Raw genomic sequence first — 16,406 nt, 5'->3', positions numbered from 1 at the left:
GAATTTTTTTTGTGTTGGGTTTGAAAAAAGAGAATGAGACAACGTAATTACAAGGCTAAGCAAATCTCAAATTAAATATTGCTTATGGAATATTTACTTGGCATGCAGTTGCTAGTTTCAGAGTTGGACACAATGATGTAAATATAAACTTGGTTGAAGTAATTAGAAGAACACTTTTCAGCTACAAAAACTGCAATATAGAGTGCCATTATATAGTGTCTTTAACAGTGAAAAGTATCCCAAGCAAAAGAGGAGAAAATAGGAAAGGTGACCAAAAAAAAGCTTGGCCAAAGAGGTGGGTTTTAAGGAGGAAAAGAGGTGAGGTGGTTTACAAAACCTATTCCAGGATGTGGGGCCTAGCTTTATGAATGAAACGCTGCCAAAGGTGGCAGGCATTGATGCATAAGAAGCTGGAGAATTGGATGGGGTGGGGGATGAGCGGCAGTTGGTGCAGGCAGGATACAGAGGTGATCTTTGTGATGCAGAGGATGTGAAGCTGGAATCAGATTGAGGCGAAGGTACTGAGGTTACAAACAATCTGGTTTAGTCCGAGACATTGGCTGAGGAAGGTGATGGAATTGGTAGCTGAGGTACAGAGCTTAGGCAGAAGCTGAAGATAATGTCTTTGGTCTTCCCAATGCTTAACAGGAGAAAATTGTGGCTAATCTAGAACCAGACGTTGGGGAAAGGCAATAGAAAAGCCTAAAGAGGTGGCAGAAAGGTAGAGCTGGGTGTAGCCAGCATATATGTGAAAGATGATTCCATGACGGCTGAGGAAGAAGAGAGTGACAAAGATAGATTGTTGTGTTCTCCAGTGATAAGTTTGTGGATAAGGAGAAGCGCCATTGCTGGAGATGCACTGGCCATGACCAGACAGATAAGAGCAGAACCAACAGAAGGTAGTCCCACTGAGCTTGACATCAGGAAAGACACAATGAGGCTACTGTGGTTGACTGTATCAAAGGCTACAGAGGTTGAGCAGAAGATGAGAGGGTGATGACCACAATCACAGAGAATGTCATTTGTGACTTTCCTCAGTTGCATTGGTGCTCTGGCAGCAGCAGAAACCTGACCGACGAGATTCAAACACGCAGTTGCTGGAAAAATCATCATGGATCTGGGAGGTGACAATATGTTGAAGGACTTTAAACAGTAAAGGGTGGTTGGAGATGAGGAGCATGTGCTTCAGAAATGCAGGCTCATTGCTAATTACATATAGATAGAAATTACAACAGAGAAACAGGCCATTCAGCCCAACCAGTCTGTGTTGGCATTTATTCTTCACATGATCATTAGTTCAACCCAAAGGTAACATTGGGATGTACATTATATGACCTGGTTCTGTACAAGGTCCCAAAGAAAAGGGTTAATTAGATGTGGCAACAGACCTGTTCTCATTCCTACCTTCTCATCTTCCACATGGAACCAAAGATTGTGCTGTTCCAAAGAATTTGCTTGCACAGAGTTATTTTAAGGAGCTTGAAGGATATGGTGCACATTATGGATAAATAACTGGCACTTAGCAGTGATGACTACTCAATGTGCAGGACCATTACATAAGGGAAATAGGCAATCATTATTCTTAATCAGATGCTTGTGTTTGCTCAGTCAACATAAATGCCCAAATCAGAATAAGGATACAAGGCAATCTGTGAACTGAAATGAGACTCGCAGTCCAAATGAGGATCATTTGTGCCTCCCTGGTGTCCAACAATATGCCTCTCACCCTCCAGATTTGTATAATTGATCAATCTGCCCCAGAGTATTGGCTTAGAAGTCTTCCAATTTTACAAACTCAAAAGCAAAATAAACAAAGGTGTAATTATTTTGTGTCCAAGTACATTACCTACCTTTGTCAGGGTCCAGAGGGTTTAAAGCCCTTCCAAGATCAGCAAACTACAGTATAAAGAAGAAAAAAGTCTTATTTTGTCTTTAACTCATTGCATTATAGAACTGGACCAGCAGCTCAAGTAGCTGCATGCTTGACCAACAGCCTGGTGCTTAAGTGTCCTCTTGTGTGATTAACCATTGAATGTCATAATAAATACTTTTATCACGTTTCACAAAATCAAGCTTTGAATTAAAAATATTCTGTTGGCTGCATGAATTTTTCATTCTGTACAAGTATACACCCAGATTTTTTTTCACAAATTTACAAATGCATTTACTAATTTTTAAAATTATATTCACTATTTTTACATAAAATAATTAATCGTTATTTATTATTTATTGTATTTGGAAAAGCTGCAAAAGGTTTAGCAAAAAGCATTTATATTGGCCAGAGTTCAACACATAAGATAAAAATTAACACATTAACAACAACATATGTTTATATAGCATCTTTAAGGAAATAAAACATCCCAAGACTCTTCACAGGAACATTATAAAACAAAATATGACACTGAGCCACAGAAGGATACGTGAGGCCAAATGACCAAAAGCTGGGTCAAAGAGGTACGTTTTATGAAATGTCTTAAAATAGAAAAGAGAGGTAGAGAGGCAGAGAGGTGTAGGGAGGGTATTCCAGAGCTTTGGCCTGAGGCAACTGAAGGCATAACCATCGATGGTGGAGTGATTAAAGTCAGGGATGCTCAAGGCTCCAGAATTAGAGGAGTGCAGATATCTCACAGGGTTGTGGTGCTGGAAGAGATTACAGAGATAGGGAGGGGTGAAGCCATGGAGGGATTTGAAAACAATGATGAGAACTGTAAAATCAAGCCATTGCTTGACCTGGGGTCAATGTAGGTCAGTGAGCACAGGGGTGATAGGGGAACGGGACTTAGTAAATGTTAAGACACAGGCAGCAATGTTTTGGATGACCTCAAGTTTATGGAGGGTAGAATGTGGGAGCCCAGGCAGGAGTGCATTGGAATAGTTAAGTCTAGAAGGCATGAATGAGGGTTTCAGCAGCAGATGAGCTGGGACGGAGTGAAGTCAGGCGATGGTATGGAGGTGGAAATTGGCAGTCTTAGTGATGCGCAAACATAAGATCAGAAGCTTATCTCAGAGGTCAAATGTGGCACCAAAATTGTGATCAGACTGGTTTAATCTCAGACTGTTGCCAGGGAGAGGGATGGAATCAGAAGCTAGCGAACAGAGTTTGGAGCAGGGACCAAAAATAATGGCTTCAGTTTTCCCAATGTTCAATTGGGAGCAAATTTCTGCTCATTCAGTACTTGATATCAGATAGGCAGTCTGATAATTTAGCGACAGTGGATGAATTGAGAGAGATCATGGAGACATAGAACTGGCTGTTGTCAGTATACATGTGAATACTAACCCTGTGCTTTCAGATGTCTCCGAGGGGCAGCATATAGATGAGAAACAGGAGCGGGCCAAGGACAGATCCTTGGGGGATGCCAGAGGTAACGGTGCGGGAGCTGGAAGAGAAGCTATTGCAAGTGATTCTCTAGCTACGATTATGGGGATAATAATGGAACCAGGTGAGAGCAGTCTGACCCAGCTGCACAACAGTGGAGAGGCACTGGAGGAGGATGGTGTAGGTGAACAGTGTCAAAGGCTGCAGAGAGATCGAGAAGGATGAGGAGGGAAAGTTAATCTTTGTTAAAACGTACAATAATGAGAATCAGATGGAGATGGGAGAACATATGCGACTTACCTCACCCATGACAGCAATGGGTGTTTCTCCCTTTGCCTGTGCCACACGGTGCTCTATCAAATAGTACATGTATTCATCATATAGAAGGCGAATGAGATGAAAGGACCCAAAACTTGCTGCACTCCTCAAAGTCAAATCCCGAATCACCATTGAACTGAAATAAAAAGAACAGCTCTTTCTGAAGTTCACTTAAACCTGTTATGAATAATAGTTCTTCCCTGTACACTTTCTAAAGGTATCTATTTATTCTTGAAAACTTCAAGTATCCCACATCATTTCTTGGCTTGAAAAGAAGATAAAGTGCTAAAAAGCAGATGATGATTGGCAATAGCTTTTCTGGCTGGTTCCCACTTACCACCAACTCCACAATTATCTGATCAGGATAGAAAATTTATTAGCTGGAGATTATGATAGAATCTTAGAATGGTTACGGCACAGAGGAGGCTATTCAGCCCATCATGTCTGCGCCAACTCCCTGCAAGAATAACTTAGCTAGTTACACTCCCCAGCCATTCCCCATAGTCCTACAAATTTTCTCTCTTCAGGTGCTTAGCAAATTCACTTTTGAAAGCCATGATTGAATCTGCCTCCACCACATTTATAGGCAGTGCATTTCAGATCCTAACCACTCGCCATTAGTTCTTTTGCCATTCACCTTAAATTGGTGTCTTCTGGTTCTCGACCCTTATGCCAAAGGGAACAGTTTCTCTCTATCTACTCTGTCTAGACCCCTCATGATTTTGAATGCCGCCATCAAATCTCCTCTTAAACTTCTCTTCCCTAAGGAGAATAACCCCAGCTTCTCCAATCTATTCTCGTAACTGAAGTCCCTCATCCCTGGAACTATTCTTGTAAATCTTTTCCGTGTCCTCTCTAAAGCCTTCACATCCTTCCTAAAGTGTGGTGTCCAGAACTGGACACAATGGTCCAGTTGAGGCTGAGCCTCTATTTTATTAAGGTTCATCATAATTTTCTTGTTTTTGTATTCTATGCCACTATTTATAAAGTCCAGAACCCCGTATGCCTTTTTAACCACTTTCTCTCACCTGCCCTTCCACTTTCAACATCTTGTGCACATATAGCACCAGAAGTCTCTATTCTTGCACTCCCTTTAGAATTGTACCCTTTATTTTATATTGCCTATCCTTATTCTTCCTACCAAAATATATCACTTCACACTTCTCTGCATTAAATTTCACCTGCCACGTGTCTGCCCCTTCCACCAGCCTGTCTATGTCCTATTGAAGTCTATCACTATCCTCCTCACAGTTCACAATACTTCTAAGTTCTGTGTCATCTTCAAATTTTGAAATTGTGCCCTGTACAGCCAAGTCTAGGTCATCAATATACATCAAGAAAAGCAGTGGTCCTAGTACTGACCCCCGGGGAACCCCAATGGATACCTGCCTTCAGCCCAAAAAGCCTTCACCACTACTCTGTTTTCTGTCACTTAGCCAACTTTGTATCCATGCTGCCACTGTCCCTTTTATTACATAGGTTTCAACTTTTCTGGCAAATCTATTATGTAGCCCTCTTGGAAGTCCACCAAATCAATCACATTACCCTCAACAATCTTCTCTGTTACCTCATTAATAAACTCAGCAAGTCAGTTAAACATGATTTGCTTTTAACAAATTCATGCTAGCTTTCCTTAGTTAATCCACACTTGTCCAAGTGACTGTTAATTTTGTCTCGATTATCATGATCTGAACTTGAGTCGTATGATCATGGTGTAACATGTTGGTCATCTTGCTGTCGTTACCTATGCAATCATTCGTTGCGCTTAATGCAGTTATATGCACAGCATTCAACGACAAGAAATTAAGGGTATTGATATATTTCTCAATAAATTGGAATTAATTTGGAAGGAAGACAGATCATTCATAGATCCTGTCTATTTTATATCTGAAGTTTAAATCTGGTATAAATGGGCTTAATGCCAATAAACAATATGATTTTCTATTATCACAAGATCTGGAATAGTTAATGAGATTAGGCTTGGGCACCAGATCACGCCTTCAGACCACATTTTAGATTGCCTTTAGAAAGATCTTCTAGTCGCTACTATTCCTCACCTCTGCAAAATCATTTCAAAACCATATATTTGGATAAATCAAAATTGAATGACTTGAATGAGAGAATTTAGAGCTCAAGTGTTGATATTTTCCCTGCTCCACCTGAATGGGAGGATTCCAAGGGTGGATTGGAGATGGTCTTATACAGGAGCATGTCTTGGACTTACTTCACTCGACTTTATAACCTGAGAAGGAGCCAAATAACTTAATCACTGTCAATATGAACACCATCTTGGGAGAAAGAATTAATCATAGTTATTTAGCAGGAAACATGCAAGGAAGTGTATGGACTGGATACAGTTTAATAGGGAGCGAAACAAGAAATGAACTATTTCAATTTGAGTGCTTAACAGCATCGAATAGAACCCTCCACATCTACATAAGACAGGACATGAACATTTTAATAACTATTGGTGTTGTTGATCTTATGTAAGTACACTTAGACAAACTCTATGAATTTGCTTTAAAGCAAAACTCTCTGCATTAAAGCTGCAGGATAGACAATGTGGTATTCTAGCATTGAAAAATGTCCAAGGCCCTGAATTATTTTTTGGGAAAGAGGGACCAAGTCCCCCAGTACTGGCTACCATAATCAATACAATCAGAGTATCGGTGTGATAAGAAGAAGGTTTTGTTGGGTAATCAGACCTGAAATCACTTCATCCAAACAATTAAAACTGTGCAGCTTGGAGAACTGAATGTTTCTCATGACTAAGGAAACAGGACCAGCACTCAGATATACTCACCCAATTTGATACTGCATGATGGTTGAAGGGTTAATTAGAGATGCTTATCAATATCATGATGTTAAAAATCCTTAACTTTTTGCAAGTGTGGAGTCAGCCTACTCCAGCACTGTGTGCAGAATGCCAGAAGGAACAAGAATGACACTTTATCTAACTGGCATCCTTTGAAGCTAGATGTCTTTACGTGTAGTTCTTGTTTTGACTACACTTTAAAAAGTAATTCATTGCATGTGAAGTGCTTTGGGACATGTTGAGGACAAGAATTTGTTTTTAAATGCAAGCCTATCTTCCATTCTCCTTCTTTATTTAAACCACATATTTGTGTCCAAATATGACGCGAGACACATCTATGGAAGCAGATCTACAGCTGAGAGACAGCTTTATTCAAAGCAAGGTAACATATTTACCATTTATTGTCACGTAACATGCTACAGGTGGAGAGGTAGTCGATTCATAAACAACCCAAGTGCATACTAATGGAACAACTCATGCAGCTATGGCATAAACTTTTCACTCCAAAAGACATCTATAAACCTAAATGACAGCTCCTGATTAAATGGTTAATATTGTACAAAGGCTTTGACATTTTATCATCAATATTCCCCACATGGAACTGAGACTGCCTTGAATGTCTAAGTATTAGAAACAAAACTACACAGTATAAAGATTACAGTTGCTTCAAGTGATTGAAATGCATTGATGCCATCTCTCAATTCAAATAGCATACATGAATCTCCTGTGCTTCATGACACATGGACCTTCTCAATTAGATTTCCATTTAATAATGCACTCCTACCAATGGAGGACAATACTGTAACTCCTACCTGTAGAAGGACCACTTGAGCAGGAACTGTTTGGCTGCCTTGGGGAAACTGGGACTTCCATGATATGGTTTGAGGACCTGGGTCACCACACTGTCTAACCACGATGCCCATTGCTCCAGGGAGTTCTGCTGCTGCAAAGTCATCTTAAAATCCTGCTCCAGCCTTTGTACCACACCATCTTCACAACGACACACCCATGAGGCTTGCTCCTGAGAAAACCAAGGAGTCATTTTTACATGTAAATCCGCTCATCAAAAATGACCAAATTTTCAAAAGGCTAGTTATGCAGCCAGGGACCCCTCTCCCTGTAATATGTCACTATCTAGAGTTTGATTTAGCTCTGCTGATTAGTTTCATACTACATGAACTCATAATCAATGTAGCATCAGCTCCTGACTGAATCTAGTAGTGTAAATCTGACGCAAGTTACAAGTGACAGTTTGATTTGGTTGACAGCATCCTCTCCTCAGAGTCAGACATTTGTAGGTTTAAGCTCTGCTTCAGGACTTCAGGTGAATTTGACACTTCAGTACAGTACTAAGAGAATGCTGTTGTCAGTCATATGAAATTACAACTCGACTCCATCTGCTTGCTCTGGTGGTTGAGATGGATGTTAAAGGTTCCATGACATGACTCTAAGATCAGAGTTTTCCCACTGCTCTGGCCAACATTCTTCCCTGAGTCCAAGACACCAAAGGGAGATTATCGATTTCACTGTCATTTGTGGGATCTTGCTATGTCCACATAACAACAATAACTGCACTGCAAAGTAATTTGCTGGACGTGAAACACTTTAAGACCTGATAACGTGCTATATAATTGCTTGTCTTTCTTTAACCATTTGCCAGCTACTGCGTTGATATGACATTTGCTTTAGCAGACTGTCACCACATTGCCACCTGTCCTGTTCACCTTGGATTCTGAGGACTCACATTTCCAGTCTTTTCTCTCTGCAATTTTTTCTTCCTCTTGTGAAAGAATGTCATGCTGGGGTATAGTTTCCCAAGTGTTGCGAGGGCTCTGGACTATTTTCTATCTGTGAGTATGGAGTGTTACTGTCCTTAGGCTAGTAGAGTATGGGATACCAAAGTTAAGACCGAACCTGACTTTACCCAATTTCTACAAAATGTAATTTCCAGCATGGATCAAAGGATAACAATTAGATGAGGTAATTTCTGGTTAGTCATTTTACTCTCCTAACCGGAGGCACTAAGTCTCGTTGTAATTTCCGATCAGTGACAAAGCAATGATGCTTTCCGCTGACCTCAAAGAAAGATGCCCTTAAAGATCTTGTGATCTCTATGGTGCGGACTTTCCTTTTCCAACAGTTGTTTATTCCTGGCGCTAAGTCAAGGGGTTCTCCAGGTGTACAGCAACAGTGATGTCATAGAGCAAGGTAAAAAGCCAGTCATACTGAAGTATTCTCACAGACAGCAAACTGAGAAGTAAAAAAAGTTCAATTAATTTTAAATTTTAAATTTTTACAGATAGCGAAATAGATGATTGGGATATACACATGGGATTAAGGTAGAAGATAAAATATCATAAACTTTAGAAAAAAATTGTTACTTTAAAAGTATGTGGAATTTCCCATTATAATAGAGAAATCTAACATTCAACAAATATAAAATTACTCTTTCAGGGCTAGTGAGGCTGTTTAGCAGTAATTATGAACTTAGTATGCTTTTAAAAACCCAGTTACACCTCATTCAACAAGGTCCAACTTGTTCAATGGTTTTGACAACGAGACTAAGAGCATAAGAATTGAAGTTCTTGTAATTTCCAACTGATTGCAGCCGGGCGGACCTCAGCAGTGCACCCTCTGGAAAAGCAGGGTTTCATTGACAGCAACTTCCAGATTTCCGCATTTTACTGCTCATATGTTGACTTCAGAAATTGCTGTCGGTCTCATGGAAGTAAAGACAGCAAAACTGACAGTTTTGCTATCATTACTACTGTTAAATCTGGGCCAATAGTCTCAACACTTCCGAAGAAGGGTCACTGACCCGAAACGTTAACTCTGCTTCTCTTTCCACAGATGCTGCCAGACCTGCTGAGTGATTCCAGCATTTCTTGTTTTTGAGTCTCTTAACACTGTTTGGTTGAGATCAGCTAACTCAAATGGCCAGGATTGAACCTGGAACTTTCCTCTGGTGCAGTGAAAGTTACCTGAACATTTGCAAAATCTACTCGGTTTAAATCACTCAGCATCTGGTTAATCTGTGCAGTATTCTGCAGCACAGCTCGGGCTGCCTGAGCAAGATGGTTTAAGGATGTATAACGTCTCAAAGTCTGTGCAAAGGCACTTGCTGCTGCCACCTACAGGAGGTAGAAATGAACAGCAATGAATACTTAAGGAGCAAATACATTTTTGAATTTATTAACAATGGGCCAATGGTGTGTGAAAAAGAAACAGTTAAGGACAAATTTATTTTCTGGTATAGAACTGTAAAACATAAGTTACAGTTGCTTCATTTAAACTAAATTAAAAAATACAATTAATTTAAGTGTTACAATTCTAAAAGGAACTACACCTTGAACAAATCCTTGCCCTACAGATCTTGAAATAATGTGCAATAAAGCAAGGTGTCTGTCACACTCAAAGGGCAAGTGGAGCTCAGGTTCAGTATCAAATTTGACACAAACAAAATGACCTTTAAGTCAAAAGGGCACCACACTATTTGAGATGATGGAGCGAATATGTGCTATACTCTGAAATGTATAAAAGTCTTAAAAGGCTGTATTTGGAATAATGTGCATTTCTTTTTAGAGATTATAAGCATGTTCTTCAACTGGCCTGATATTGTTGGTCGATTACAAGGCTATCCCAATGTCCTGACATTTTGTTCCTGATACTATTCCAACTTTCAAGACTTCCTTTTGGAGTTACAGGAGTCAGATGAAGAAAATCTATGCTTAATTAGCTTCCCCTCTCCCACCCCCCCAAACAGAGGGATTGATGCCTCATTGTACTTTGATGATTTGTGACCTAAACTATATACTGAAATATAGTAATGTGTCAATCAACTGATGAGGAATTTCAAAAAAAAAAATTAATCAGATTCCAAATTTTAAAAAAAAATCAGTATATGGATTTGCGTAAACTGCAACAATGCATTAGAAACACAAAAATGATACCAACATGAAATTACTAGGTTATTTAATCCATTGCAACTCACACTGCCCTCTCTCATCTGATACCGTTACTCTCCTGTCCTCCCTAAAGCTCTCCCTCCATATAAACTCTCATACCCATATTCATGGCCACTACCATGACCATGCCGTCTATATAGTTTATCTGTTCCCACGGTCTTGATTCACAGACAAGGCCATCTTCAACCACTTTCTTCTATCTATTACCATTAGACTGTTACTCCAGATTCCTATTCAGCGCTGAACTGAGTTTCCAATCCCATATCACCTCCATCATTATTGCCACCTACTTCATAAGATCACCAACATGCACTCTGCTTCAGCAAATCTGTTCCTGAAACTCTTCTGCATGCCTTTGTTACCTCCAGACTCAACTATTCCAATGCTCACCTGGCTGGCTTCCTATCCTCCATCCTCCATAAATTTCAGCACATTCCAAAACACAGCTGCCCCTAACTTAACACACCAAGTTCCGCTCGATCATTATCCCTGTCCTTGTTAACTTCATTGGCTCCTGGTTCCTCCAATTTTAAATTCTCAAGGTGAATGGCAAAAGAACCAATGGCGACATGAGGAAAAACTTGTTTACGCAGTGAATGGTTAGGATCTGAAATGCACTGCCTGAGAGTGTGGTGGAGGTAGCGTCAATCATGACTTCCAAAAGTGAATTTGATAAGCAGCACCTGAAGGGAGAAAATTTGCAGGGCTACGAGGAATGGGCAGGGGAGTGTAACTAGCTAAGTTACTCTTGCAGAGAACTGGAAAAGACATGATGGGCTGAATGGCCTCCTTCTGTGCTGTACTATTCTATGACTCTATATTTAAACTTCATGGCCTTGCTCCTCTCCATCTCTGTAGCTCTTCCAGCCCGCCCACACTGACAAAAGTATCCATTTCTCAGACTCTTTCCTCTTGTGCATCCCCTGTCCCATTGGCGGCCATGCCTTCAGCCATCCAGGCCCATAAGAATACCCTCCCCAAACCTCATCACCTCTTTGTTAAGACCCTCCTTAAAATACATCTCTTTGACAAAGCTTCTCATTACTCCTCCTAATATCCCCTTCTTTGGCTTAGGACCCATCTTTGTCTGATTACGCCTCTGGGTTGCTTTTCTAGGTTAAAGACACTATATAAATGCAAACTATTGCCGTAGTTTAAATATTCATGTCTTTAGATATAGTAACATTTGCCTCATTTCAGCCATTTCTTCCTGACATTTCAGGCTGATTTTCCAGTTTGTCAGTTGGAAAAGGTACAAGTGATACGGCTCCATTTGCATCACTGTTTGCTTTTGATTGATATAGAATCATAGAAAGTTTAAGGCACAGAAACAGGCCACGGCCCATCGTGTCTGTGCCGGCCGAGAAACGATCCACTCATTCTAATCCGTCCTTCCAGCATTTGGTCCGTAGCCCTGCAAATTACAGCATTTGAGGTGCTTAACCAGACTCCTTTTGAATCAAGGGTCTCTGCCTGAGCTACCATTTCAGGCAGTGAGTTCCAGACCCCAATCACCCTCTGGGTGAAAAGGTTTTTCCTCATCTCTCTCTAATTTTTCTACCAATCACTTTAAATCTATGCCCCCTCATCACTGACCTCTCTGCTTTGGTGATTTGCTCTTCACCTCCACTCCATCCAAGCCCCTCAAAATTTTGTACATTTCAATCAGATCTCCCCTCAGCCTTTTCTGTTCCAAGGAGAACAACCCCGGCCTATCCAATCTTTCCTTATAGCTGCATTTTTCCAGTGCTGGCAACATCTTCGTAAATCTCCTCTGTACCTTCTCTAGAGCAATTACATCCTTTCTGTAATGAGGTGACCAGAAGTGCACACAGTACTCAAGTTGTGGCCTAACCAATGAGTTATACAGTTCCAGCATAACCTCCCTGCTCTTATATTCTATACCTTGGCTAATAAAGGAAAGGATTCCTTATGCCTTCTTAACCACCTTATCCACCTGACCTGCTACCTTCAGGGAACTGTGGACATTCACTCCAAGGTCCCTCACTTCCTCTACACTTCTCAGTATTTTACCATTAATTGTGTATTCCTTTGCCTTGTTTGACCTCCCCAAATGCATCACCTCACACTTCTCCAGGTTGAATTCCATTTGCCACTTTTTTGCCCATCTGACCAGACAATCAATATCTTTCTGCAGCCTACAGCTATCCTCCTCACTATCTACCACACGGCCAATCTTTGTGTCGCCTGCAAACTTCTTGATCATGCCCCCTACATTTATGTCCAAATAGTTAATATATACCAAATCATAAACCTTTAATTAGATAAGGCTGATAAAATTAATATGTCCATGCTTATATTTGTCTCTCCTAAATCTATAGTGCATTGTCTTTTGCATTAGATTACGCAGTAGAGAACTGAGAAACCCATCCTACCTTCACACGAACCATTTCTTCAGGAACATTCATCATAGCATTAGTTAACCAGCTTTCCAAACTTTTTGCAAAATTACGAATTGCTTGAGTCAAGGCACCTGGAAAGTGATTAGTTGCAGTCAGTAGCTGTGGATAATAATTCACAGTGCACACTGACTACCAAACACATCTCTACAAAGTTCTTCTAGCCATAATTCTAAATAATTACTGATGAACTATTTAACTTTCCTGGAAATACTCACTCGGGATAGGCCGCAAGACATCTGGGATAAGGATTTCCACCAGACCTTGGTAAAGCATGTTATCACAGTATTTCGTCCACTTCAGGGAAGGCTCATACTTACAGAGAACAACTAGGCATGACTTAGGGAGGCGTTTCTCAGCTTCATCGTGACTGCAAAAAATAAACAACACTGAGTTGACAACACTTTGGGACATTGCCAGTGACCGTATAATTTTCTAGTTTCCCTTTTGATTCCAATAGAAGGACCTGGCAAAAATATAAACATTTTCTAAAAATCTAATGAGATGCCATTCTGTTGGAATTCGTGGTCTGGTTTATTTTGTCCCTTCAGTCCAAAGCAACACCGACCTTCCCCTGCCCGCTCCTTCTACCCCCGACCCCTCAATTATCTGTAGTTCATCTCAGTTTCTCTCCCACCCTCACTTTTAGAATTCCTCTCTCCAGCAAGATGTTTTGTTAATCACTCACACTGACAATCCTGAGCCATCACTGGACTGGGAAGTGTTGTATCGCCAAAATGTCTTCCACAAGGTTTCAACCAGAGTAAACTGTAGGTTCACCATCACATCTAGGATTGCCTATAGAGGCAAAATGAATACATTTGAAGTGGTTATTGCCATTTTAGTGCTAATTCAGGTTGCAATGCCATTAATAAATATAAAGGGGAATATGAAGAATTCATTAAATCTGGTAAATTCACTGATTAACTTCAGTATAATTGAAACTCAATATGAATGCTAGGGAAAGTAAGGCTTGACTAAATTAAAGGTTTATATAAAGATTGAGAAGCATATAAGTAAGACAAAGACAAAAGTAATAAATTGGAAAAAGCTCAATTTAATGGGATGAGAATGATACTAGGGAAAATAAACTGGAACATTTTACTGACAAAGAAATAGATCAGCAGTGGGAAACATTTAAAAGTGACCAATAGAGTTCAAGAGAAATATATTCCACTAAAACGCAAGAACAAACTAGCCAGTGATGACACATCATGGATGAATAAAGAAATAGGGGCAAAATAGCAACTAAAGACAAAGACGTACATTGTGTACATAGACAACAAAGGAGAGGATGACAAAAGGTTATACAAAAGAAGCTCAGAAAGGAGTGTAAAAAAGTTAGGGTGGCAAACAGCAAATACAAAAGTAAACCATCAAGGATACATAAAGAAATAATAAAGCATTCTGAAGACACAAACAACGAAAGAAAACTGGGATGGACACAGGGCCACTATACAAACGATAAACTCACAGGTAATGACACTGAAATGGCAGAAATATTAAATAATTACTGTGCCTTGGTATTCACTAGGGAGACTAACATAGTGGATGTGACATTCGAGGAAGATCAAATAAGATATCAATACTTTTAAGAAAGAAAGGGGGTAGATAAATGATTAACTTAGGGAGGATTAAACCCCTGGTCCAGATGGATTGCATCAGCACCTGTTAGAAGAAGTTAGGAATGAATCACAGAGGCACTATTACATATATATAAAATTCATTAGAAAAGGGAATAGTGCTGGAGGACTGGCGGATAGCTAATGTAATTGCTATTTTTAAAAACGGAGATAGAACAAGTCCAGGGAACTACAGATCAGTTAGCTTAACATTGGTGATAGGAAAGATAATGGAATTTTTACTCAAAGGTGAAACAGAAAAACATTTAGAAACCAAAAATATAATAAACAGTTGTCATCACGGATTTCAAAAAGGTCACGCTTGACCAATCTTACTGAATTCTTTAAAGAAGTAACAGAAAGGGTAGATAAGGGCAATGCAATAGACATAATGTATTTCGATTTTCAAAAAGACTTTGACAAAGTACCACACAGTAGGCTTATGACTAAGGTAGAACATGTGGAATCAAAAGACAAGTTGGCTATAAAACAGAAAACAGAGAGTAGGTGTCAAAGAGAGTTACTCAGACTGACAAGGTGGGAACTGGTGTTCCACGGGGTTCCTTGGTGGGACTGATGTTGTTCACCATTTACATAAACGATTTGGACTTGGAAATCAGAAGTACATTTTCAAAATTTGTGGACATCATCAAATTGAATAGTGTAAGTTAATACAGTGGAGCACTGATACAAAATACAGGAAGACATTAATAAACTTGCAGAATGGGTGTGTAATTGGCAAATAAACTTCAATATAAATAAGTGTGATGTGGTACATTTTGGTGGGAAGAATAAGGAGACCACATGCTCGTTGGAAAATTAAGTGTCTAAATGGGGTAGAGAAACAGAGGGATAGAGACACAGAAATTAAGAAAAGTAGCGATGCAGGTTAATGAGGCCATTAAAAAAGCAAACAGAGCACTGGGGTTCATTTCCAGAGGGAATATAAAAGCAAAAAAATGATGTTAATTTTAGAATCTTGGTTAGACCACACTTGGAGTACTGCGAACAGCTCTGGCCTCCAGATTATAAAAAAGGAGGCACTGGAGAAGGTGCAAAAGATTTTACTTGAATGATGCTAGAACTGAGAGGTTATACCTATCAGGAAATATTGAACAGGCTGGGGCTCTTTTCACACGAAAAGAGAAGATTGAGGGATAACCTGATCGGGGTATTTAAAATTATGAAGGGGTATCATAGGATAGGTGCTGAGATCTTTCCACTTGCAGGGGAAGTTCAGAATGAGGGGCCATGAATGTAAGATAGCCACTAATAAGTCCAATAGGGAATTCAGGAGAAACTTCTTTACTCAGAGAATGGTTAAAACATGGAGCATTTGAGGCAATTAGCAAAGGTGCATTTAAGGTGAACCTGGATAAACATATGAGGGTGAAAGGAATTGAAGGATATATTAATGGGGTCAGATGAAGAAAGGTGGGGAGAGACTCATTGCATCTTGTAAATAGTACAAACTTCAGCCATGTTGTGCCGGTAGTGAATGGAGTGAGTGCTTAATTTGGTGGTTGTGGTGCTAATCACGCAGGCTGCATTTTTCATGGCGTCGAAATTTTTAAGTGCTGCACTCACCTAGGCAAGTGGAAAATATTACAATACACTCCTGACTTGTGTTTTGTAGGTAGTGGAAGGTTTCTGGGCAGTCAGGAGGTGAGTCACACCACAGAATACCCAGCCTCTAACCAGCTCTTGTAGCTGCAGTATTTATGTGGCTGGTTCAGTTAAGTTTCTGGTCAATGGTGACCCCCATGATGTTGATGGTGGGGGAAATTGAGGATGGTAATAATCATTGAATTTCATGGGGAGGCATTCAGACTCTTGTTGGAGATAGTCACTGCCTGACACTTAAGTGACTAGTAACATTCATGCCACATAACAGCCCTGGCCTTGCTGCTGCATGTAGGCACAAACTGCTTCATTATCTGAGGAATT

General features: G+C 40.0%; 1 protein-coding gene across 9 annotated transcripts in view; it reads right to left on the bottom strand.

Annotated features, from left to right (window-relative positions):
* The window catches only part of rfx1a (regulatory factor X, 1a (influences HLA class II expression)), a 239,869-nt gene that overhangs the window by 13,342 nt on the left and 210,121 nt on the right, over positions 1 to 16,406 (bottom strand). For all 9 annotated transcript variants that reach the window (XM_068021068.1, XM_068021069.1, XM_068021077.1 and 6 more), the window contains 7 exons: positions 13,526 to 13,635; positions 13,056 to 13,207; positions 12,814 to 12,911; positions 9,434 to 9,583; positions 7,265 to 7,473; positions 3,620 to 3,773; positions 1,851 to 1,896 (listed from right to left, as the gene is read on the bottom strand). In XM_068021068.1, the coding sequence (XP_067877169.1) occupies positions 1,851 to 1,896; positions 3,620 to 3,773; positions 7,265 to 7,473; positions 9,434 to 9,583; positions 12,814 to 12,911; positions 13,056 to 13,207; positions 13,526 to 13,635 (919 nt within the window). The remainder of the gene's footprint in view (positions 1 to 1,850; positions 1,897 to 3,619; positions 3,774 to 7,264; positions 7,474 to 9,433; positions 9,584 to 12,813; positions 12,912 to 13,055; positions 13,208 to 13,525; positions 13,636 to 16,406) is intronic.

Source organism: Heterodontus francisci, chromosome 43 (assembly GCF_036365525.1).
Source record: "Heterodontus francisci isolate sHetFra1 chromosome 43, sHetFra1.hap1, whole genome shotgun sequence".
NCBI classification, from domain to species: Eukaryota; Metazoa; Chordata; class Chondrichthyes; order Heterodontiformes; family Heterodontidae; genus Heterodontus; species Heterodontus francisci.
This window is presented reverse-complemented; position numbering and strand designations above follow the sequence as displayed.